The sequence below is a fragment of the Scatophagus argus genome, chromosome 15 (assembly GCF_020382885.2).
Source record: "Scatophagus argus isolate fScaArg1 chromosome 15, fScaArg1.pri, whole genome shotgun sequence".
NCBI classification, from domain to species: domain Eukaryota; kingdom Metazoa; phylum Chordata; class Actinopteri; family Scatophagidae; genus Scatophagus; species Scatophagus argus.
The window spans coordinates 14,211,184-14,233,316 of NC_058507.1; the positions used below are offsets into that span (position 1 = coordinate 14,211,184).

General features: G+C 42.8%; 4 protein-coding genes across 6 annotated transcripts in view; 2 read left to right on the forward strand and 2 right to left on the reverse strand.

Annotated features, from left to right (window-relative positions):
- The first annotated feature begins 27 nt into the window (after positions 1-27).
- Positions 28-3,775, forward strand: LOC124071649 (5'-3' exonuclease PLD4). Its single transcript, XM_046412384.1, has 11 exons — positions 28-161; positions 253-326; positions 431-591; positions 1,304-1,487; positions 1,562-1,682; positions 1,793-1,920; positions 2,008-2,208; positions 2,438-2,577; positions 2,682-2,847; positions 2,942-3,038; positions 3,171-3,775. Exons 2-11 carry the CDS (start codon positions 276-278, stop codon positions 3,371-3,373), a joined length of 1,452 nt encoding a protein of 483 aa, XP_046268340.1. The 5' UTR covers positions 28-161; positions 253-275; the 3' UTR covers positions 3,374-3,775.
- Positions 3,776-4,259: 484 nt separating this feature from the next.
- On the forward strand, positions 4,260-7,013 carry srp14 (signal recognition particle 14). The gene is made up of 5 exons (XM_046413611.1): positions 4,260-4,394; positions 5,345-5,417; positions 5,538-5,650; positions 5,747-5,779; positions 5,949-7,013. Exons 1-5 carry the CDS (start codon positions 4,371-4,373, stop codon positions 6,036-6,038), a joined length of 333 nt encoding a protein of 110 aa, XP_046269567.1. The 5' UTR covers positions 4,260-4,370; the 3' UTR covers positions 6,039-7,013.
- On the reverse strand, positions 6,513-13,536 carry xgb (x globin). Its single transcript, XM_046413609.1, has 5 exons — positions 13,349-13,536; positions 10,531-10,638; positions 8,696-8,816; positions 8,353-8,433; positions 6,513-7,290 (listed from the first exon to the last, which is right to left on the reverse strand). Exons 1-5 carry the CDS (start codon positions 13,519-13,521, stop codon positions 7,171-7,173), a joined length of 603 nt encoding a protein of 200 aa, XP_046269565.1. The 5' UTR covers positions 13,522-13,536; the 3' UTR covers positions 6,513-7,170.
- Positions 13,537-14,619: 1,083 nt separating this feature from the next.
- LOC124071435 (pleckstrin homology domain-containing family G member 3) overlaps positions 14,620-22,133 on the reverse strand; it is a 37,359-nt gene continuing 29,845 nt past the window's right edge. For all 3 annotated transcript variants that reach the window (XM_046411959.1, XM_046411958.1, XM_046411957.1), the window contains 2 exons: positions 20,619-22,056; positions 14,620-16,089 (listed from right to left, as the gene is read on the reverse strand). In XM_046411959.1, the coding sequence (XP_046267915.1) occupies positions 15,434-16,089; positions 20,619-22,056 (2,094 nt within the window). In that variant the 3' untranslated portion in view covers positions 14,620-15,433. The remainder of the gene's footprint in view (positions 16,090-20,618; positions 22,057-22,133) is intronic.

Below are 22,133 nucleotides of genomic sequence, written 5' to 3' on the forward strand. Positions count from 1 at the left end.
ATAATTTAGCATGTACACGTCTCAAAACCAGAAATGAAAGTAAGAACGGGAACAGTACTGTGATATATTTAACAGCACAGCTATGCCTTCAGTTCTGTTTCGAGTGAAAGCCAAATAGGAAGAAGCAAGCTGTGAGCCAAAAGAATCTGCATCTGCTGTGTGTAAGTGGCTTTTGCATTCAAATATTTATAAAAACAAACTTGTTTTGATATTTAAAGCGTTTAAAATTCTGCGTTCTGCTGTTTTGGACAGGTGAGGAGCACTTGGAAGCAGAAATGACATTTTCATACAAAAGCCTTCGTGATAGTTATGTTTCAAACAAACCGGTAGGAATATATGACATATTTATCAAGTTATTCACTTCTTGTTTTGTGTGACTCATTGCGCTTATTCTTGGACTTGTTTTTTCTTCCAAACCTCATGCTGTTAGAGGTCGACCAGCTGTGTGACATTAGCTGTGATTTTGGGCTTTCTGACGGTTCTGGGGATCCTACTTGCCATCGCTGTGCTTGAAAGACCACCACCATCCAGAGATCATGAGACACTTCCTGGGGATGCTGGTGGGAGTAGTTCCTCTACAGACCAGTGCAGGTAATGTGGCTCACACTCTGTAAACAGAGGTTTGCCCTTTAAAGCCCTCTAAATACGGACAGGCTGAGAAGACTTATCAGCTGCTATGATATAATAAAACTGAGTGAGTTTAATACTATAAAGTCTATAGCTGTGGTGACTTAAGTCCTCTAGTTGAACCTGAAATATTCATACTCTGGTGGAAATAAACAGTTTTACTGAGTCTCCAAAGAGAATTTTTTGCTACCTTCCACCTTACTGGTGCACACAACAAACACTCTCTTTTAGCTGTTGATGTTACGCTGTATTTAAAATTTAAGAAGTTTATTTTATTTAGATTTTATATCTATTTTATATATATTATATATATTTAAATGATCACTAAAAGTTTTTCGTTTTAGGAATTAAGGTATAAATGAAAGTTTTGTATTTTTTTTTTGTTTTTCTGTTTGTCAGTTCAGATTTTGTGTCATATCTCATGTCATCTGACTGTCTTATAGTGTTTGTCTGTAGCTTGTTGTAGGGTATTGTTCAAAAGAGACAAATTCAAAAACACTACAGAAACTGACAGTAATTTAGCATACTTCAAACGGCATGAATTACTAAAATCATTCAAGTCACAAAACACACAGTTTCTACTTCCATTGACTTAATGATTATCAAATTGTTTCCCTAATTGTTTCCCTTATACCTCTCCAGTTTCCCTCAGTAGATGTCTTTGTTTATCTCGTAGTATGGTCCTGGTGGAGAGCATCCCTCAGTATGTGAAATATAAAGGCAATGTAACGTTCGGGATCCCTTTGGACAAAGCCTGGAAAGATCTTCTCTCCATGGCAACAGACCAACTAGATGTGGCCTCCTTCTACTGGACGTTAACTGGGGAAGACATCAACGTTAACTCTTCCTCCGACATACCTGTGAGTAAATCACAAAGAAACATGAAAAAACTACTGAATGCCTTGTGTTTGTGAAAACAGTCTGTCCTCGACAGGGAAAGGAAATCCTGAAAGAACTTGAAGAGTTGCCGTCCAGGAATGTTTCTGTTCGAGTGGTGACCAGCATTCCCAGCGTTAGAACAAACTCCACAGATTTAAAGGTCTTAAAAAAGAAAGGTTTGGAAGTGATTCCGCTGTTCCTGTTCTATGCATTCACTGCAGCGTGTTTTGACTTGCAATGCACTGTACCAGCCACCTTCCTTCATCTGGTCTCCTCCTGTCTAAAGGAGTTCAAGCGAGGAAGGTGAACTTTGGGCGCTTGACGAGGGGCGTCCTTCACAGCAAGTTCTGGATTGTTGATAGAAAACATGTGTTTGTTGGAAGTGCCAACATGGACTGGAGGGCTCTCACCCAGGTAACACTAAACATCCATGAATACCGGTGCTTATTTGTAAACCTTAAAACACAGACTAACAGTTACATAATTTACTTTTGCTTGTAGGTAAAGGAACTTGGAGTAGTTGTCTACAACTGCTCCCGTCTAGCAAAGGACCTGTACAAGATTTTCCAGTCCTACTGGGTGATGGGACAATCCAACAGCTCCCTGCCACAGCCCTGGCCTGCAAAGTATGACACTACCATCAACAAACATCACCCCCTGCTGGTGAAAACTGATAACGTCTCCAGCAGACTTTACCTCGCAGTGAGTTCATGAAGGTTTCACTTCCTTTTTACAGGACAATGTTACCCTGATGGATAAAGGACTGTTGTCTCTGTTTGCAGACGGGTGACTGTGCAGTGTGCATATTGCAATTTCAGCCAGGTCAACCTCCAGTCTTCGAACTGTTACCATGTGGAAGTTGAGGTTTTATGAAACAAACGTTTGTTCTTTTTTGTTGGTACTATCAGTCCGTATTTGCATTTCACATCAGGCTTCTCCACCATCATTCTGTCCTCCATCGAGGACTCAGGACCTGGAAGCTATTCTCTCCATCATCTCGGAGGCCCAACACTTTGTCCATATAGCCGTCATGGAATACTTCCCCACCACGCGCTTTGAAAAGCCTCAGAGGTGAACCTGAACCACACACACACAAAAAACAACATTTGTTTCCATCAAACTCTTTGCCTCTTCTTTGCTTTGTATCTTCACTTGAAGGTTCTTTCATTGAACAGATACTGGCCAGTCATTGATGATGCCATCAGGACGGCTGCATTTGAGAGGAAGGTGAAGATCCGGATGCTGATCAGCTGTGGGAAGGACTCTGATCCAGCAATGCTGCCTTTCCTTAAGTCTCTAGCCTCAATGGACAGCCCTCACCGGGGTATCAGTGTCCAAATAGTAAGACCCAGCATGAGCTTCAGAAGCTTCAGCTTTAAACATCTATCTTCGTCTGTTAAGTGTATTTTTCATTCACACATCATTCTCTTTTCAGAAACTGTACATTGTGCCTGTGGGAAACCAGTCTGATATTCCATATTCCAGAGTCAACCACAATAAATACATGGTGACTGATAAAGTAGCCTACATTGGTGAGTGACAGATTCTCTTCAGGATTCTTATTGACTTTAAACTCCCTTTAATTCTTGTGCATTCACGTTTTGAACAATCAGTTTGATTGGATCTGAACTGGTTAATGACTGACCAGTTGTGTTGTTCCTCAGGTACCTCCAACTGGTCAGGAGACTATTTCCAGACCACAGCTGGAGTGGGTCTGGTGATTTCCCAGCATGCTCCTGACCCTCTATGGAAGACCAAGACCCTGCAGAGTCAGCTCAGGGCGGTCTTTGACAGAGACTGGCACTCGGAGTTTGCTGTGCACCTCTCTGAACTGGGACACCATCCAGACTGTACGCTATCAAGATGACAGAAGTTTCCTCATAGAAGTTACACTTAAATATATTTTATTATCAACAATCAAATCATAGCTGTGATTTATGTTGTTGTTTTTTGTTATATGTGTCAAAATCAGCAGTTTTGGTAGATTTTGCACTGCTATGAATGCTTAAATATATATCAATTATATTGAGCATGTGCTGAAAGTGAGGATGAAAGAGAACATTTTCATAAATCAAACCCTGACATCAAAAGTTAAAAGCTTACCAGCTGTGTTGTCCTCAGTTGTGTGACTTTATTATCTAATGCGCCTGTTGAGTTATTGTTGATATTGTTATAAGATCTACTGGATGTTTATGGTTAAGCTAACCGTTGCATGCATAATTCATGAATATACTGTATAATCATTAAATATACATACAACAACCAAAAAGTAGTTTGTCCAGAATCCCTCACACTTGCTATGAGAGGGTGCCTTTGGCTATGACTGGCTAAGTGGCTACATGAGTAAACAATGATCGTGACTGTGGCTACTCAGCACAGCACCTTTGATAGTAACACAGACCAAGACAGCATTGTGGAAACACAGATTAACATCATGGGTTGTGTCCTGGTACTTGCATCAGATAGGACAGCACACTGCAGGAGGATAGAAATAACGAATTGCTGTGTCACATCCTTGATAATCACAACAGCCAAAGCCTGTCAAAATCAAGGTTGCAGTAATAAGAATGACTCACTTACAGACTGGAGTTTTTGTGTCACCCAGAAACTGTTACACTTATTTCAGCATTGTCTTTATGCAAAATTCGCAAGTGTATTCATATAATTTCAATCTACAAATGCTTTCTTTGTTATATTAAATGGATCTTTATGTGTTATTTCCCTCCCTGACAATAGAGGGCGCTGTGATTAAACTGAGCCTTCACAGATAGGGGGCAGGGCGGGGCTTCGGCTTGTGTAGTACGTGTGCTTCACAGCCAGCAGTTAGCCTGCGGTCGGTAAGCTAAGGAGTTGAAGTTAGAATCATGGTGCTGCTTGAGAATGACTCGGTAAGAACAAAACACACATAGCGAATTATGTGCTCTGTTGACCATATTGATCATAAACCAGAAACGGACACTGACTGCTTCAGCTGGTTAGCTGTTAAAAGCTAACCAGCTGATAGCCTCAACGTGAGACCAGCTAGACGCCAAACAGACTTAGACTAGCCAGGCTGCTAATGTTAGGTTGAAGCTAACACTCGCCTTGTGTTTTTGGCAAATATATAACATAGTTAATTCATTGTATTTGCTACCTTATTAATAGATATAAACTGCAATTGGAACGTAAATCCCATTATAATTTACTTAATGCTAACGTTACGATTTCGCAACAGTTAGATGGACGTGAATGTAATTAAATCTGGACAGCAAGTTAGCGCTTAAGTTGGTAATGTATCATTTGATCAAATGAGCTAACTTAAGTAACTATGAAGTAGCTAAACATCTTCTGGTGGCTTTCTGAGTTAGTCTCATATGTACTGTTAAAAATTTAAAAGCTACTTATCGGTTCCTATAACTTACGGTACTTTTTAGTTAACTCATATTGCAGTCTAATCAGAGGCTGTAATGAGTGTCATATGTCGCTCTCCCTGTTTATATGAAGGTAGGCTTAGGTAGAAGTTTGAGGCAGCACAATTGAACGCCACCACAAACCTTCAAAGATTACCCTCAATGAAAGTAAATGCCATTCTACAAAACAATTTCAGTAAAAACCTTTTACCTTTTTTACCTAACTTTTTTTTTTAAACTTGGGTGTTGTTTAAGAGTAGTTTAGTCTTCATATCCCTAGCAGACTGGCAACTGAATGTATAATCAGTCTGTTTCTCTGGAAGGTTTGTTCTTGACATGTCGAGTCTTAATGCCAACATGAGCTGCAGCCCTAAGTGTTACTGATTATTCAGACAGAATTGTCAAATTATTGCAGCATTGATATGTGTGTTTTTTTCTCTCTCATCCAGTTTCTCACAGAGCTCACACGTCTCTTCCAGAAGTGCAGAACATCTGGCAGTGTTGTCATCACACTAAAAAAATGTAAGTAGCTCCTGACAATTATCACTCAAGCACAATCAGGAAGTAAAGCTGTGAGTTTCCCTTTTCACCATCCATCATCATCACTAAGCAGCTGGATTGGGATGTGTTTCTTCTTTCCAGATGATGGGAGGACTAAGCCGTTGCCCAGAAAAGGCCACTCTGAGTCATTTGAACCAGCAGACAACAAATGTCTCATCAGAGCATCTGATGGCAAGAAGAAAATAAGCACAGTGGTGAGCTGACACTGTTTTTTTTATGTTTTAATGTTTGATATTGAAGATCTCTTATCTATTGGTGTTAATGCTGAACTCTACTCTTTGTAATTTCAGGTCAGCACCAAAGAAGTAATCAAGTTTCAGATGGTAGGTTGAGCTACTTTAATTTCAGTGTTGTTTGGAAGCCGTTGCCCTGTCATTGTATGCAGATTTTCCTGATTTTATTCTTTGGTGTGTTTAACATTATCTTTTGTTTCATGATAATCTGTCTTTGATGAGTGAGTTGTTACAGCTTGACCTGAATTTCTCTTTACAGGCATACTCCAACCTCCTCAGAGCTCACATGGATGGACTTAAGAAGAAAGATAAGAAAAGCAAAAGCAAGAAAACCAAAGCCACCCAATGAGCAACAGACTCTTTAACATAACCATGGGTACCTAAAGTGGCCTGTACTGGGGGAATGGGAAAGGCCCCACCCGGATTTCTTCCCATTTGCCTGAGGCCTCAGAATCACTGTTCATCCACCTGGTGACTGCTCTGATATTATGCCATTGTTTGCATGGTAATTTCTCATCCCTGGCTGGTCAGTGCCATCGGTGATTTGGACCAGAAAACCTGAGGATTTCTCACAACTCCTACGGGACGAAGCGAGTCAACTTAATTGAATTTCTATTGTTTCTGCTTCGGAACCAGGTCCTCAACAGCTGTGTCACCTCTGGAGCCAGAATGCATGGACCCCAATGATTAGCTGCCTTTCATACTATTTAATTATTAGAGTCCCTATTTATGTTTTGTTTCTGCCGTGGGTCAATTCGACAGCATCTCAAGAAGAATATGTAGTATTCCAGTCATTGGAAGTTTTTGATTTTTTTTTTTTTGGGGGGGGGGGGTTGTTTTTTAATAATTATTAAAAATCTTTGAAATTACTTAAAATTGCTTGGAAATACAAAACTAAATCAGATCATTTGATGTATTTTTAACCAATTTTACAGTATTAAACTTTTTTTTTTTAATTTACTATGTTTTAGTTTACCTTTTTGAAGTTCTATGAATATTATTTTGCGCCCTTGTCTTGGTTCCATACCAAGGTGTTGAACTGTCGGTCTTAAAATGTGTACTGTATGGCTGCAGCCAATGTGGGTATTTGAAATGTGAATGAGTTAAATGGCCCCAAAAATGTTAAAAGTTGTAGGTTTACTGAAAGGCATCGAGTTTGAGTTATAAACACAAAGCATTGGCTGTAATTCTAATATCATTTCTGTTAATCACAATTACAAGGCAGGTTTAACTACAGCCAGTATATTTTGTCAACTGTCTTGTCATGCTCCTGAGTCCTGCAGCAGAGTTTAAGTTCAGAAATAAAGTGCTTTGTTCAAAGTCACTGCATGTTTTTTTTTTCTTTTGTGAAGTAGCAAACGATAACTGTGGTAAACATGAGCCATGTACAAAAGGAGGCAGTAAATACAGTATATACATGAAGACATTTCTGTCGTGAACTGGGAAAAACAGTCTGAGTAGGTGCTGAGAGAAGCAGCGTCTCACAACGCCGTGCTCCTCTTGTCGGGCCTGTCCTTCGGGGAGACTGCTAGGTGGCGCTGTCGGGTGCTCTCCTCCAGGTATCCCTGCTTCATGAGGCCGGTGACATACAGGAACATGGTCTGGAACACAACACACATTGAACTGGCTTATAGCATGCAAAGGTGAAGGACATTACTTTTGTAAAGAAAGAAAAAAGTACTTAGTGATTAAATGTTGAATCACACAAGCTAAACTGTGCAATAGAAACCAGTGCTATTATTACATGTTGTTCGAGTGTCCATAAATTCAAGTGCACCAAAGTTGACGTGAACAACAGAAAAGATTGAGCTGACATATGAGACATGAAAAATCAGGAAAAAAAAAAAAAAAATCAGGATAAACTTGTAGCACTTCTTATTAAGATTAAGTTTTTTAGAATCATATTATGTTGTAAATGTGTTTATTTTTTCTGGTATGTGTCGTGTTTTTTGATGCTATTGGTATATATATATATATATAATATAATGGTAATCGCAACTGGCGCAAATGTTTGGCCTGGCCCAGAAATAATTTTTTTTTTTTTAAATGACAAACGTACACCACTAGAGGGCAGTGAAGTCCACTCTTTCAAGCGGATGGAAAAAAAGATACACAGAATTGTAGAATTAAATTTAAAATTTTTGTAATTTTAGATTATTTTTTGTAATTACTAAAACACCAGGCTACAGGAAGTGCACATTTGACACAAGTATATATTGCATTAAACCCCCTTAATTTTGTTACGCCTTGTTCTACACCCAAATTCATTAAAGAGCTGTGACTATTGCATAGCAACAGCATTAATGGAGAGTGTCTGTGTTAATAAAGCAAGGAATCTCAAAGTGACATAACATGTTATGACAGAGCCATGTTCCATTTTCTCACTATGTTCATCTATGGTTCAGTGGGACGTTCATGTCACATTAGTGAACCCTGTGTTGCATTGCTTTCCATCCTGACACGTTAGATGGTGCATTAAAAGAGATGTGCAGTACTGTGACGTGAGCCGGACACAAACCATCACTGCTGCTGCTGCTGCTGCTGCTGCTGACTGCTTGTGCACAGCAAGCCTATTTCACATTTACCCAGAACGGGTCACTGCAAAGATCTCTGATTAGCACCCACATAAGGAGACACTCAGGTCACACAATGACACTCCTCACCTTCCATGCCTCCTCCAGCTCGGCTGTCCACCTCTCCTTCAGGATGGGCTGCACGGCGCGGATGAATTCTGCTCCGACGTACTAGAAAATAATTACGTGAGACACTTAGTGTCATGCTTGTCCCTTGGTAACAAGGCTAGTATCCAGTTGGTGTGACACACCATTGCTATTATTTGCAAAGGGTAGGTGTGTTTCATTTTTGCAGTATGTGTGCATCATTTTTCACAGAGTAAGTCTGCTAAAGAGAGCTACAGTTTCACTTCAAATTAAAATGAGCACCACAAACAAAGCCCCATCACAGAAACAGAGTGCGTTCAGGTGAATGCGATCATGGGGGTCTTACGGTGTAGTATTTAGGAGGGGCGTTGTAATGATAATGGCTCTTTCCCAGCTCCAGAGCCAGAGCTTCGAGTCTCTCCTGCTGGTCCAGTCTAGCCACGCTTTTCTCGATGAAAGACATCACCCTGAAAGAGATGGAGGGGAAAAAAAATGTCTCAGATCGCAAATTAGAAACGGGCGACTTTAAACTGATACACATCCTCTGTAGATAAGTGTGATACTCTTTGGTGCTGAAAGGCTGCATGGTGACATTTCACAAACTGAAATGCCAAGAAAAATAAACACAATTGATTGTGTATCTATCGGTCTGGCTCACACTTGAGGCAAGACCAAATGATTGCACAATACTTAATCCCCCCCCACCATCACAGGATCAATCTCCTTTGCTGCTTTGAAGGTGTGTCTGCCATCACTGCAGAGTGGGTGCGTGATAGGTTTTAAGAGGAATATGGAACAAAGGGTCAGAGTTGGGTTTAGCTCTCTGTTCTCTCTGTCTCTGTGCCATCGTGGACATTTGTACTCATGTCCCAGAGTGTGCTACTGAAGGGCCATTTGGCCTCATCAGTGGATTTGAGAACAGATGGTTCTCGCTGGGACGTGTAACATTTAGTCTGTGCGTTGCTGCTGCAATGCCACAGTGGCCTCTCTATCTTCAGGCCCTCGGGCAGTAATTGGCTGCTTTGGCCTCGTTAGTAGATGAACACGGGCCCCGTGCGCCCTGGGACGAGTTGCCGCGATCGATGCTACAAGCTGCAGCAGAGCCGTGAGAAATGTCGCAATGATGGGACTACCTCTGCCACTTGTGATTTGTCTCTTCCATTGTAGCTACTGCGTGCAATGTGGTTTTATCATCCGTCATGTTACAGAAACCTCAATGATAGATAGAGCCTGGAGGAAAAATAAATAATCTGAAAAGTCTGGTGATATGTTATATTTTTCCTCATGAATAAACCTGAACAATGATGCAATGATTCCTCCGCAGAAGATCCATTTCTATAAACACTAATATTGATATTTAAAGCTCATCAAAGTTGGGAACCACCGCACAACAGCAGCACCGGCTGCTCAGGAGCTGCGGGGGAAGGCTAACGGTGGCTAAGCTAGGCGGCTCCGCACCGGCTACAAAGGCCGGGATTTCAAAACACCAAGCCTCGCCTCCAGGCCTGCAAAACGGCTACAGTTATTACAAGTACCATTATCAGTAAACGAGGCACAGGAGTGGCTAGTCATCAGGCATACGGAGCAGGAGAAGGGTGAGGAAGTGGAGGGAGAGAGAGAAGCCATAGCTAAGTAAGCTAGCGATCTGACTACAGGAATATAGAGACAAGCTTGTCAACAAGCTTGTGCACTAAGCTCAGGTTGATGTAGTGGCGTTTAACGCTATAAAAATTACAAAAAGTGCAAAATATGTGGAGAGCGTCTAACACAGAGTATTACATGCACAAACAGGAAATGACGCAATACGCTCACCGTGAGTCGCAGGAGGAGGAGGAGGAGGAGGAGCCTTCCAGCTTCCAACCAATTTATACGTTTCAGTGATGAACTGCAGCTTAAGTGACTATGCCTTATTTAAAACTGAAGGTGTACATGGCTGAACTTTATGTTAGTAATGTCAGAAGAGACGGATATGATAATGTCAAGCTTGTTAGCATAGTAACAGGAATGGCCATCTTTAAAGACATAAGCCAATAAATGACTTTGAACACTTCAACAAGACTAGATGGGGCTGAATGTCAACATGCTGTCCTGCTCAGCTGACACCATGCAGCATCATGCTATGCTTTCATTGGCTGGTTTGCTCAGTTTTGTTCTTGGTGTGTTGATGAGTTGGTGACTGACCGTAGGCCGTGCGCCCTGAGCTCCCGGCTGCTCCGCAACCTCTCCAGGTCCTCCACGTCTCGGAAGAGGAAGAAGACGTCTTTGCATTCGGGATGGGTCTCAAACAACCTGTTATCAAGACAACGACAGCACACGCAGCCATCTGTGAGCCTCTGAGAGCAGCTCGTGAAGAGCTGCCTGTTATAATCACTCCTCTGCCGAATCTACCTCTCCCTGAGTTTTCCCCAGCCAACCAAGAGTTTAGCATGGGCGGTCACACACTTGTACCCACAGTGCTGAGTGTGAATGTGCAGCTCATCAACATTGTGATTAGTGGCTTCTCTACACCCCACACTTTGAATAGAGACCTGATTGTGCCTTCCGAATCTTATTCTGTTTCCTCTTGTCATCACTGCCCTCTGCTCTGCTTTTTTACACCCAACAGCTGCAATCAATAGCAGGCCCTGGTGGATCTGTGAAGTTTTCTTTAGCCACCTGGAGCTGTGAAGAGCCGGCCTGCCTTGTCAAGAGCCGGAAGGGAATCTCAGTCTAATGGAACCACTGCCCCTGCTAGAGTTTCCCTTCTTCTGATTTAACCTCAATCGGTTTCCTTCAGCAGAGAGCTAAAACATGCTGCCATCCAATCAGAGTGCCTTCCAGTCTCCAGGTGAGGCACCTGTGATTCGTCATGCTACCAGAATACACAGTTTCCTCCTATGGATGTGAGTCGTATTGTGCTCACAATGAGATATGAGGCTTATTGTAATTCTGCTTTTTCAGCATGAAGTCGGCATCAGAAGGAAAATAAGGAGAGGGAGAACAAAAGGCTTCAGGTGAGAATATGTGACTTTAGAGTTTAAGCTTGATATGAACAGGAACTTGCAATAAAACCTGCTATTAATGATGCGGTAACACTGAGCCAGACATTAATAATAAAACAGAATTTAAAATGCATTGGGTGTGGCAGGTCAAAGAGAAGCTTATTCTGTTTTCTGTTCACTGCTTTTAGTGTTTCGCTCTGCACATGAGAGGGAAGAGCCGTGTGTTTTTACACCTGAAACACACAGCAGAGTCCTCATGAATAAATGCATTAGGTGCTTATAACATGTGGCACCCTTTATAGATGGATGAATAGAGGTGCTGAGAGATGTGTTAGGGAAAAGATGGTCTCCCTAATGGCTGCTGTGCAAAGAGTAGCTCTGCACCCTTTGACAAGCAGACAATAAAGCAGAGATGTCTATTGAAATGCAATATACTGATGTGGCCTCAAAGCTCTTACTTAAGACAAAATGAAAGTGATTGTCTCCAATCATCCATACAGGTCCCTGTATATGTTTCTGAGTGCCCTGACTAACATATTTTTATATTCCCATGACCCAGCATTTCATTCGGACGACTGCATGTTTTATATTTGTGTAAAGTTGTGTGAAATTTGGTTTCCTCATTATTCATACCTGCTGCTCACCGGATTTACTAATGGGAAAATAGAATCGGCTCCTCTTCATTCTTTTCCATTCCCACCACTGTCAACAACACAGCAGCAACATCATGTACAGAGCTGCTTATTTTGTTCCATTGTGTGCACTTCTCCAGGACGCAAGCAAAGATGCAAACATGCGATACATACGCAGACAATGTAGCACTATACAGCTCGCGTGGAATTTTAATTGGCGCTGTATTCAGCGCGGACAGCATTCATAACTATCTTTCGCACTTATGAACGGATGGAAGTTCTTATTTCCTATAAATCTGACAGAGGAACATCCCTTTGCCACGGAATATGGTTCTTTTAAGCATACAATTAAAAACGGTGAATCCCATTTGCTGTTTTTCTGTAACAGTTGCTGTTCAGTCATGTGGTACAAGCCCTGATAGCCTGGGAGGTGGGGGCCCTGACCCAAGAGAGACCCATGCATTTTCAGGCTAACATGCTAAGGTCAATCTCTTCAACTGCTGAGGTCACCCAGGGGACACAAGGCCTTAATTGGGCTACTAGCCATGTGCTCAGTGGCCTCTGTATATCCAGAAGCTGCATCCTGAATATCTGCCTCTCTTTATCACCACATTCTTTCATTTTGTTTTATTTCCCTGCCAAAGGCCAAAGATGTTTTCCTGGACGCTGGTCATCATCATAATTGATAAAATACATTTCCCTGATGGCTGATGCCTCTAATTGTACGGTAGTATGGCAGACCTGGAGCGGTATATTATTATGTAACGTTGTCAAGATGTGATATGAAGTGATAAGAGGGGAGGAGGGGTTTTCTCCTCCGAGCTCTCAGTGAAAAGCTGTGGGTCAGAAGGCAGAGCAGAGGGATGCTGGATGTTCACTTTCAGGCTTATTTGAAAAGGTCAGGCACCATGTCATCATCAGAATGGATCGAAAGACCCTCTGCAGACCTCCTTGTCTTGGGCCAGCAGGGTAGAACGCAGTGCAGATACCCCACTGAGCTCCCTGATAAGGTTAAACTGAAAAGTCAACATCTGATCCTTTGAGTGTGGGCTATTAAACATGTATGATTTGGAAAATGCCACTGGGAAAAAAGACATTTTGTGTCCTGGGTTTCATTTGACTGCATTATTTAGGCTGCATTTAGCAGATTACTGACAAAACTACTTGTTCTATATCCACAAAATCCTGTCTTAAACCTAACAAAGCCTTATAAAATTTCTGCAAAGCTCATAAATGCCTCCTCAGTGTGACTTCATTGCACTTATAATAATTCTGATCCTACAGCTTAACATTATCCTCCAACCAGGTGAATTATCTCTCCAAACATGAGTTATCTGATACGAACCCAACACTGAAAATGTACAGAACAGGACAGAGCATTTTTACCTGACGAACATAATAATCCCAACTTTGGATATATCGTCCCGGATAACTTTCCACGACTCCTTGATCATCTGGATCTGATCCTCTCTGGGAAACGCAGCGGCGGCAGCAGCATCCTCTGTGTTCCTCGCTCCAAACTCTGTTTTTGCCGCCAGACCTGATATTGCGCAGCCCATTCTTCATGAAAAAAAATAATAATAAGAGACGATGATTTTTTGCGTCACTTCAGGAGGAAAAACTAGGATTAATTGATTTTGTGCCAGAAGAAATCAGATGTTGCTGGCAAACGTTTTCAGTGCGCGACTCCAATTGTGTTTTGAACTTGCAGTCCGTCGCTCGCTGTCACGAATCACGGTCAAGTCAGTCGACACACAGACAGGATACAAGCTCTGGTCATTGGTCCAAAAGAAAAACCAGAGTAGATGAGCACAATTTGAGCCATAAAAATGCTGTTATTTTGAAAATCGACCATGTTGACTTCCTGTACGTATTTATGATTGACTTGACGCACCCTTTTCAAGGCAAAGGTGATTTCGGTTAAGCCGGAGACAGGACGGTGCAGTTTCAAATTAATAAAGACAAAAACATACGTGCCAACTTCCAACACAAATCACTCAAACGTCTCAGCTTTACGACAATCAATTACATATCTCAACCCTCGTGTTTTAAAGAGCTGTTCCGTCATTGGTTTGTGCTCAATGCTGTATGCGCAAAAATCTTAATAATATTAATAACAACGATTGCTAAATCCACCATCTCTCCCTATTACTTCTGATCTTCATTAAATCCAAGTAAGAATGTGGGAAGGACTCGCACATTTGATAAAAGTGACAAACTACATAAAACAACATATTCAACCAAGCAAGGAGACCCCAAACTGAATGTTGAGATTAATTTTATATTTCTGCCCCACTGATTAGATAAATCTTAGTTTTAGTTACAAATGTATTAATAACTTCATGCTCAGAGCTTGTCATTTTATCATATGTCTCCTCGGTCTTCATCTCGTCTCTTCAGAATACAGAATCATACCAACGAGACATGTTACATCGACATTATACTTTAAGAACATAATAATAAAACAGTCTCGACTCTCCTTTATTCCTGTGTTACCTCTTCTGAAAACAGAAAAACTGCCTCAGTCTTAAATAAAATTGTTCTTCATTCAGTTTAACGGCTTGATTATGGATAACTCGATATACTCACTTCAGCCACAGCACAGATGGATATACTGTATTTGAGATGAATGTTGGGGTAAAGAGAGGACCAGCGTGAACACTTAACCATCTCTGTTTTTATTGAAAATATAGGAAACTTCAAGTATGAAACAATATATTTTCTGGAAAGGAAAAGTAAAAAGGGTTGCCACTTGTCAGTATTTACATGAGGACGATTGCTCCAAAATATACAGTTTCATAAATAATATTAAAGAAAATATACAGCTTGTTGAGAAGAATAAAGCTCCAGTGATACAGTATGTGAAAATAGTTTTAGAAGCAGCTACAGTAGATGTGGAAGCAAATTACTGCTGTGACCACATGCCTTAAAATTCAACAAATGTCAAAAGGAAACCCTCTTTGGTGAACACTCAGAGACTTCTCTCTCGTCAATGACACTTAAGCTCCTTTTTTGCTTTTCCTTGTAACTCTATCTGACAATTTACATGGTTAAATGATATAATAATGTAGCGATTGTAGCAAGAATCACCAAATGCCGGAGGGAACCAGAGAGATGGATATAATAATGAAGTAGAACCTAATCTTCAATTGATACAGGGGACTATATACATATTTTAACACAAGTGTGTGTTTTACAGTGCAGGCACCTACCCAATGTACAAATATTACACAAAACATTTTTAGAGGCAATATATTTTCCCTTCATTGCCCTCACCAATACCCAATAATATAACTTCTATGGTGCCAACATCATCACTGTGATCCATATACTGAAAACAATGTGTACACCACAAGTTGCATTCTTTTGGGGAAAAACAGGAAAATGAGAATTGAGAAGCACCAGTTAACTGGCAGATAATTCTTCCATGTGATGGAAGGTGAAGCCCCCGATAATAAAAATGTATAAAATTCACGAGCTTGTGCTTAAGCTTTGGAACTTCTCCCGTAAGCTTTTCACTAGATTACTTTCTGTCAATTTCAAGACAGCAGATTTGGTGGTACAGTCTGAGCCCTCCTGATGAATTCTGTCCTCATTCTGCAATTTGCCAGTTTCCCTTGTAACCAGAGACACCTGACTGGCTGTGTAGCAGGTTCTCAGAGGTTCCTGAAGGTTCTGCACTTCATGGAGGGGAAGAGACCCAAGCATGTGGTCCAAGGAGTTCCACCTGCACAACAGGGGCTGGAGCTGGGGCCAGTCCTCCACCACAGGACACTCTTTCTTATGTATTGTTTCAGAATATGTCCTTGGGCAGCCTGTTACGGCTTTGGGAAGGTCCAAGGAGCTACTGTACTTGCGTGAGCAGCCATTACACCTGTTTGCACAGCACTCCATCCTGTCTGACACCGTGCAGCTATGGGTTATTTTAGAAGAATGGGAGGTATATTTGGTGCGCAGCTCCTGTACGTCGGGCCAGTGGAAGGTGTCTGACTGAGGACTTTGTGGGTGAGTAAATGTGCTCTCGGAACTGGCTCCAGATGTGTGGGTCTGGGCTGGGTCTGGAGAATGCTCTTCATGGATAAGCGCCTGGTCACAAGTGTTCAAGGGCAATCTCAGGTTGGGTTTACCTGCATATGTACATAGAAAATAAACAAAACATACAAAAATATTTTTAATGTTAGTTTTAATGTTTATTATGTACCATTTGTGTGTGCATGTGTGTGTGTGTATATATATGTGTGTATATATATATATATATATATATATACACACACACACACATATACATACATATATATATATATATACATACATATATATATATATATATATATATATATATATATATATATATATATATATATATATATATATATATATATATATATATACATACATACATATATACATATGCATGTATATATGTATATGTGTGTGTGTGTGTGTGTGTGTGTGTGTGTGTGTGTATGTATGTGTTTGGTGATGTTGCCATGCGCTAAGCTGTTCCATTCCATTGATCCTTTGATCCAAACCCAACAGAACTAGCTCTGATGCATACCATACCATGTGTGTGCGTGTGCGTGTGCATGTGTGTGTGTTTGGCTATGTTGCCATGCGCTAAGCTGTTCCATTCCTTTGATCCTTTGATCCAAAACCAACAGAACCAGCTTTGATGCTGTGTCTATAAATGAAGCTCAGAACTCGTATCATCTCAGAACAACTACACACAAGTGTTACGTTCACACGTGCTCGCACAGTTAAGGAGGATCTACTGCAGATTTACAGCCAACGTCAATCTATTGTAGACAAAGCAATGGAGCAGAACAAGAAACTGAAAACATCTCTCACTCAGACTGCCTCAAGTGAAAACCCTGAACAGGAGAAGGAGAAACAGTATGAGGAGACCATGCTGAAGCTAATGCCTGCCTGGATGTCAAAGGGGCAGACATTTGGCTCAAATATGCAGCACCTGAACAGTCTGGGGTGCAACATGATGGCACCAAGACTGGAGCAAGAGGAACAAGAGCTCTCAGACCAAGAATGTCAAATCACGGAGGCCACATACTACAAGGCTAAAGACAATGAGGAGAGCATGCTGAACCTAATGCCTGCCTGGATGTCGACAGGGCAGACATTTGGCTCAAATAAGCAAGTTGATGACATTCAGTGCCTGGACAATCAGGGGAGCGACATGATGGCACCAAGACTGGAAGCTGAGAAGCAAGAACTCTCAGAGCAAGACAGCCAGATCATGGAGGCCACATACAGCGAAGCTGAATTTGTACCTGAACAAGCACCTGACCAACCATTGGAGCAGAAAAAGAAAAAGAAAAAGAAAAGGCAAAAAAACAAGAGTGGAAAGGTTGAGGATGCTCCTCAGGAGTGTCCACCATCTCCCACTCAGACTGCCTCAAGTGAAAACCCTGAACAGGAGAAGGAGAAACAGTATGAGGAGACCATGCTGAAGCTAATGCCTGCCTGGATGTCAAAGGGGCAGACATTTGGCTCAAATATGCAGCACCTGAACAATCTGGGGTGCGACATGATGGCACCAAGACTGGAGCAAGAGGAACAAGAGCTCTCAGACCAAGACTGTCAAATCACAGAGGCCACATACTGCAAGGTTAAAGAAAATGAGGAGAGCATGCTGAACCTAATGCCTGCCTGGATGTCGACAGGGCAGACATTTTGCTCAAATATGCAAGTTGATGACATTCAGTGCCTGGACAATCAGGGGAGCGACATGATGGCACCAAGACTGGAAGCTGAGAAGCAAGAACTCTCAGAGCAAGACAGCCAGATCATGGAGGCCACATACAGCGAAGCTGAATTTGTACCTGAACAAGCACCTGACCAACCATTGGAGCAGAAAAAGAAAAAGAAAAAGAAAAGGCAAAAAAACAAGAGTGGAAAGGTTGAGGATGCTCCTCAGGAGCGTCCACCATCTCCCACTCAGACTGCCTCAAGTGAAAACCCTGAACAGGAGAAGGAGAAACAGTATGAGGAGACCATGCTGAAGCTAATGCCTGCCTGGATGTCAAAGGGGCAGACATTTGGCTCAAATATGCAGCACCTGAACAGTCAGGGGTGCGACATGATGGCACCAAGACTGGAGCAAGAGGAACAAGAGCTCTCAGACCAAGACTGTCAAATCACAGAGGCCACATACTGCAAGGTTAAAGAAAATGAGGAGAGCATGGTGAACTTAATGCCTCCCTGGATGTCGACAGGGCAGACATTTGGCTCAAATATGCAAGTTGATGACATTCAGTGCCTGGACAATCAGGGGAGCGACATGATGGCACCAAGACTGGAAGCTGAGAAGCAAGAACTCTCAGAGCAAGACAGCCAGATCATGGAGGCCACATACAGCAAAGCTGAATTTGTACCTGAACAAGCACCTGACCAACCATTGGAGCAGAAAAAGAAAAGGCCAAAAAACCAGGGTGGAAATGTTGAGGATGCTCCTCAGGAGCGTCCACCTTCTCCCACTCAGACTGCCTCAACTGAAAACTCTGAACAGGAGAAGGAGGGACATAATGAGGAGAACATGGGGAACCTAATGCCTGCCTCAATTTTGAAAGGGCAGACATTTGGCTCAAAGACACAGATTGATGACCTCCAGCTCCTGGACAATCAGGGACTGGAGCCAGAGAAACAAGAACTCTCAGAACAAGACGATAAAATCACAGAGGCCACAAACAGCAAAGCCAGCACAGCAAAAATTCTCCAAAACGACAATGAGTGGCAGAGAAGATATGAAGCCCTGCAGGAGAACTTCAGAGAGGAGATGGCCTTGAAAGAACAGAGCTGGGAGACAAAAGTTAAACAGCTGGAGGAAGAGAAGAAAAAACTGGCTGAAAAAGAACAGAGCTGGGAGGCAAAATTAAAAGAACTGGAGAAAGAAAAGAAACAACTAGCCACAAATGAGCAGAGTTTGAAGACAAGAGTAAAACTGTTGGAGGAAAGAAAGGAAGAACTGCTCAAGAAAGGACAGATGTGGGAGACAAAAATAAAACAACTGGAGGAAGAAGAGATAAATGTGGCTGAGGAAGAACAAAGCTGCGATGAAAAACTGAAACAGGAAGGTGAAGAGAAGAATGATCTGGAGGACCTCTGTGTTGAAATGAAGAAGAAGAAAAAGAAGAAAGGCCACTTCCAGTTTTTCCGAAAGTTGTTCAGATCTGGACAACAGAAAGAGGTGGAGAAGGAGGACACAGAAGTAAAAGACGTGGATGATGAAATGAATGAAAAAGAAAAAGAACTCAAAGAGGAAACAACAACAACAGAGAAGAAGAAGAAGAAGAAAAAGAGCCTTATAAACTGGATGAAGAAGAAGGTTTTTAGGCGCCGTACGGACAGCAACAGCGAGGTGAAGGAGGCTGCTGGATGTTCAGCTCAGGTTGAGCAACAGTAGCTTCGCCCAAAATAACAACCCTCCACCCCACTTCCACCCTCGTCTCTGCCTGTCAATCCTTTTTCTTTCCACCATCCTTCCATTCCTCCCTCCTACCTTCCTCCATCTCCCTCAGCTCCCTGCTCAGTCCCTGCTCGTCATCTTCTCCCCATTCCTGCCTCCACCCATCCTCCAACTCTGTCACCCCCACCCTCACGCCTTCCTCTTTTCATCTTCTGCCCCTCTCTCCCCATTAGCCCCGCCCTTATCCTCTCCCCTTTCCACCCCCCCTTAACTCCACCTTCCAACATTTCCCCTCTCTTCCATCTCTCTATCTATCTTTCCTCTTTTTCCCACAGCATAAAACAAAATGCAAAAAAAAAAAAACAAAAAAAATAAAAAAAACAAAACAAAAAAAAAACCTCTCCTTGAACCGCCACCTTAACGTGGTGGAAGGGTTTGAGCACCCGAATGATCCTAGGGGCTATGTTGTCGGGGGGCTAAATGCCCCCCCGGTAGGGTCTCCCAAGACAAACAGGTCCTAGGTGACAGGTCTGACTAAGAGCGGTTCAGAAATCTCTAATGAATAACTTAACAACAAGGACGTGTACGTTGCCCGGACTGGCATTACCAGGGCCCCACCCTGGAGCCAGGTCTGAGGTTGGGGCTCACAGGCGAGCGCCTGGTGCCTCCACATCGAGAGGAGCCAGTTCAGGTGAACCGCGTTCATAGTACTGATGTCTCCTTTGTTGGCCATTAAATCTAAATCTAAATCTAATCTGTTTTCAGGTGGTGCCTGCTCTTATGGAGCGGCTGAAATTGCAAAAAGTGCAGCTTGGAGCTGTGTGGTGGAAATAAGATTAGAGAGAATAACAACCTAGACTCTCACAGGAGCTGTTTCACAAAGTTAAGAATGGGGTAAAAACTGCACCTGGCTCTGAAATACACTGCTGCTTTTCTCAGTGGGAGTGCTGAACACTGAATCGAGAGGAGCCAGTTGAAGTGGCTCCCTGTCAAGGTGTTCCGGGCATACCCCATTGGGAGGAGGCCCCAAGGAAGACCCAGGACACGCTGGAGGGACTATGTCACTCGGCTGGCCTGGGAACGCCTTGGGGTCCACCCGGAAGAGCTGGAGGAAGTGTCTGGGCATCCCTGCTCAAGCTGCTGCCCCCGCAACCCGGCCCGGATAAAGCGGAAGAAAGTGGATGGATGAAGCTAATGCAAAAAAAAGCAATATGGCACCATTTGCATCCTATTTACCCTTTTTCTCCTCCTGGACAGCAGGCATATTCTTGAAGACTTGTTGATTTGCGGTTTCTCGGTTCCTCTGCCAGACCATTGGTCTGTTATTTTTGATGCGCTGACTGTACTGACGTGCCAGCTGGAACACCTTGTTTTTCATCCTTCCCATGTCTTGTAGGATCTGGTCCTCATCCATACTTGTTCGAAAATTAATGATCTTGGGTAGGTGGCCATGGTTGAAATGGCTCTTCTCGTGAGACATGGGGGACTTAGAGTCCTGACAGGATTGTCTCTCCTCCACTGTTGGAGAGGTTGTGGTGGGTGATGAGATGGAGGAGACTTCTGAGGCAGTGCTTGTTTCAGACTCTTTCAAAATTGGAAGCATTTGCTCATTGGTTATAACATCTGATATGTCTGAGCTGTTATCTGGTATTGCTTCTAATCTAGAGTTCTCCTCTGCAATCTGCTGAACTTTCTGGTTCTCTTCCTTCATTTCCACATCTTCCCAACCCTTGAGATCTTCTGCTGAAGAACTGAACTCTTCTTCTGTGGTAGCTGCATCTGTGATGCTGTGTAATCTAGCCTTGGCTTCCACTGGTCTCTCTGTGTCAGTTTTTTTATGAATGTCAGTGTTTTGACTCTTGTCTAAGCCAGGAAGGTCAAACACAGACCAGGAAGTAGGCCGGTTGCGAGACTGGCCTTTCCGGTGAACTGGGACAGGCTGTTCCTGAGGACCACTGTTGAGCTGTCGGCTAAGGAGCCGGACCAGACCTGCTGGGATATATGATAGACTTTCCCTGCGCTTGATGCTAAAGTTAGCATCTTGGTGCTCGGCATGCTCGTAGTATCTTCTGATCTTATGGATGAGGAGGCGATCTTGTTTAGAAAGAGTGGACCTGTGCTCCCCTTCAATGAGGGCACTGAGTGCAGGTTCATTAGCAGGGGTTGGCAGATTTGGTGGGGTTACCCATGGCTCTGGGGTAGAGCTGGCCAGCATTTGGGTCTGTTTCTCTAAGTTCATGCAAGCTAAAGGGCTTTTGAAGATGTCATTATTTGTCGAGGGTGAGGGGCAGGCAAGGGAACCCAAGTCCTCTGAAACCAGACTGCTCCGTCTGGACAGGCTGCTGATGAAGCGCTCAGCGATCACACTTGCCTGGTCCAAAACAGAGGAAGGTAGGAGGCTTTTATTGCCTGAAAGTACCTCATCTTCCTCCTCTGAGAGCTCCCCATTCATCAGCACACTCGTCTCCTCCGCTTGGAGACCTGAGGAATCACTCTCCCCTTCTTCTTCCTCTCCAGTTTCTCTTGAGCTTTCCTGAGATTCTGACGTGTTGGCTTCCTGTTGCAAAGGGGAGACGGGAGTCTTGGGGAGCTGGGAGTGATGCACCTCCAGCTGATTGCTCTTCTTCCTTGCTTGAGGGACAAAGTCTTGAGAGCACAGCTCCTCCACATTGACCTGAAACATGATAGCAGCGTTTACAAAGTGGGATGCAACGAGTAAAAGAGGCATTATGATGGCAAGCACTCTCAATT

Excerpts from the sequence above, each read along its gene's own strand:
- LOC124071649 (XM_046412384.1), top strand. The coding sequence starts at position 276 with ATGACATTTTCATACAAAAGCCTTCGTGATAGTTATGTTTCAAACAAA. Across the intron at positions 1,683-1,792 it reads AAAGGTCTTAAAAAAGAAAG|GAGTTCAAGCGAGGAAGGTG; the intron begins GTTTGGAAGTGA and ends TCCTGTCTAAAG. Across the intron at positions 2,578-2,681 it reads CGCTTTGAAAAGCCTCAGAG|ATACTGGCCAGTCATTGATG; the intron begins GTGAACCTGAAC and ends TTCATTGAACAG.
- srp14 (XM_046413611.1), top strand. The coding sequence starts at position 4,371 with ATGGTGCTGCTTGAGAATGACTCG. Across the intron at positions 5,418-5,537 it reads TGTCATCACACTAAAAAAAT|ATGATGGGAGGACTAAGCCG; the intron begins GTAAGTAGCTCC and ends TCTTCTTTCCAG. Across the intron at positions 5,651-5,746 it reads AGAAGAAAATAAGCACAGTG|GTCAGCACCAAAGAAGTAAT; the intron begins GTGAGCTGACAC and ends TTGTAATTTCAG.
- xgb (XM_046413609.1), bottom strand. The coding sequence starts at position 13,521 with ATGGGCTGCGCAATATCAGGTCTGGCGGCAAAAACAGAGTTTGGAGCG. Across the intron at positions 8,434-8,695 it reads CCCCTCCTAAATACTACACC|TACGTCGGAGCAGAATTCAT; the intron begins GTAAGACCCCCA and ends ATTATTTTCTAG. Across the intron at positions 7,291-8,352 it reads AGCTGGAGGAGGCATGGAAG|ACCATGTTCCTGTATGTCAC; the intron begins GTGAGGAGTGTC and ends GTTGTGTTCCAG.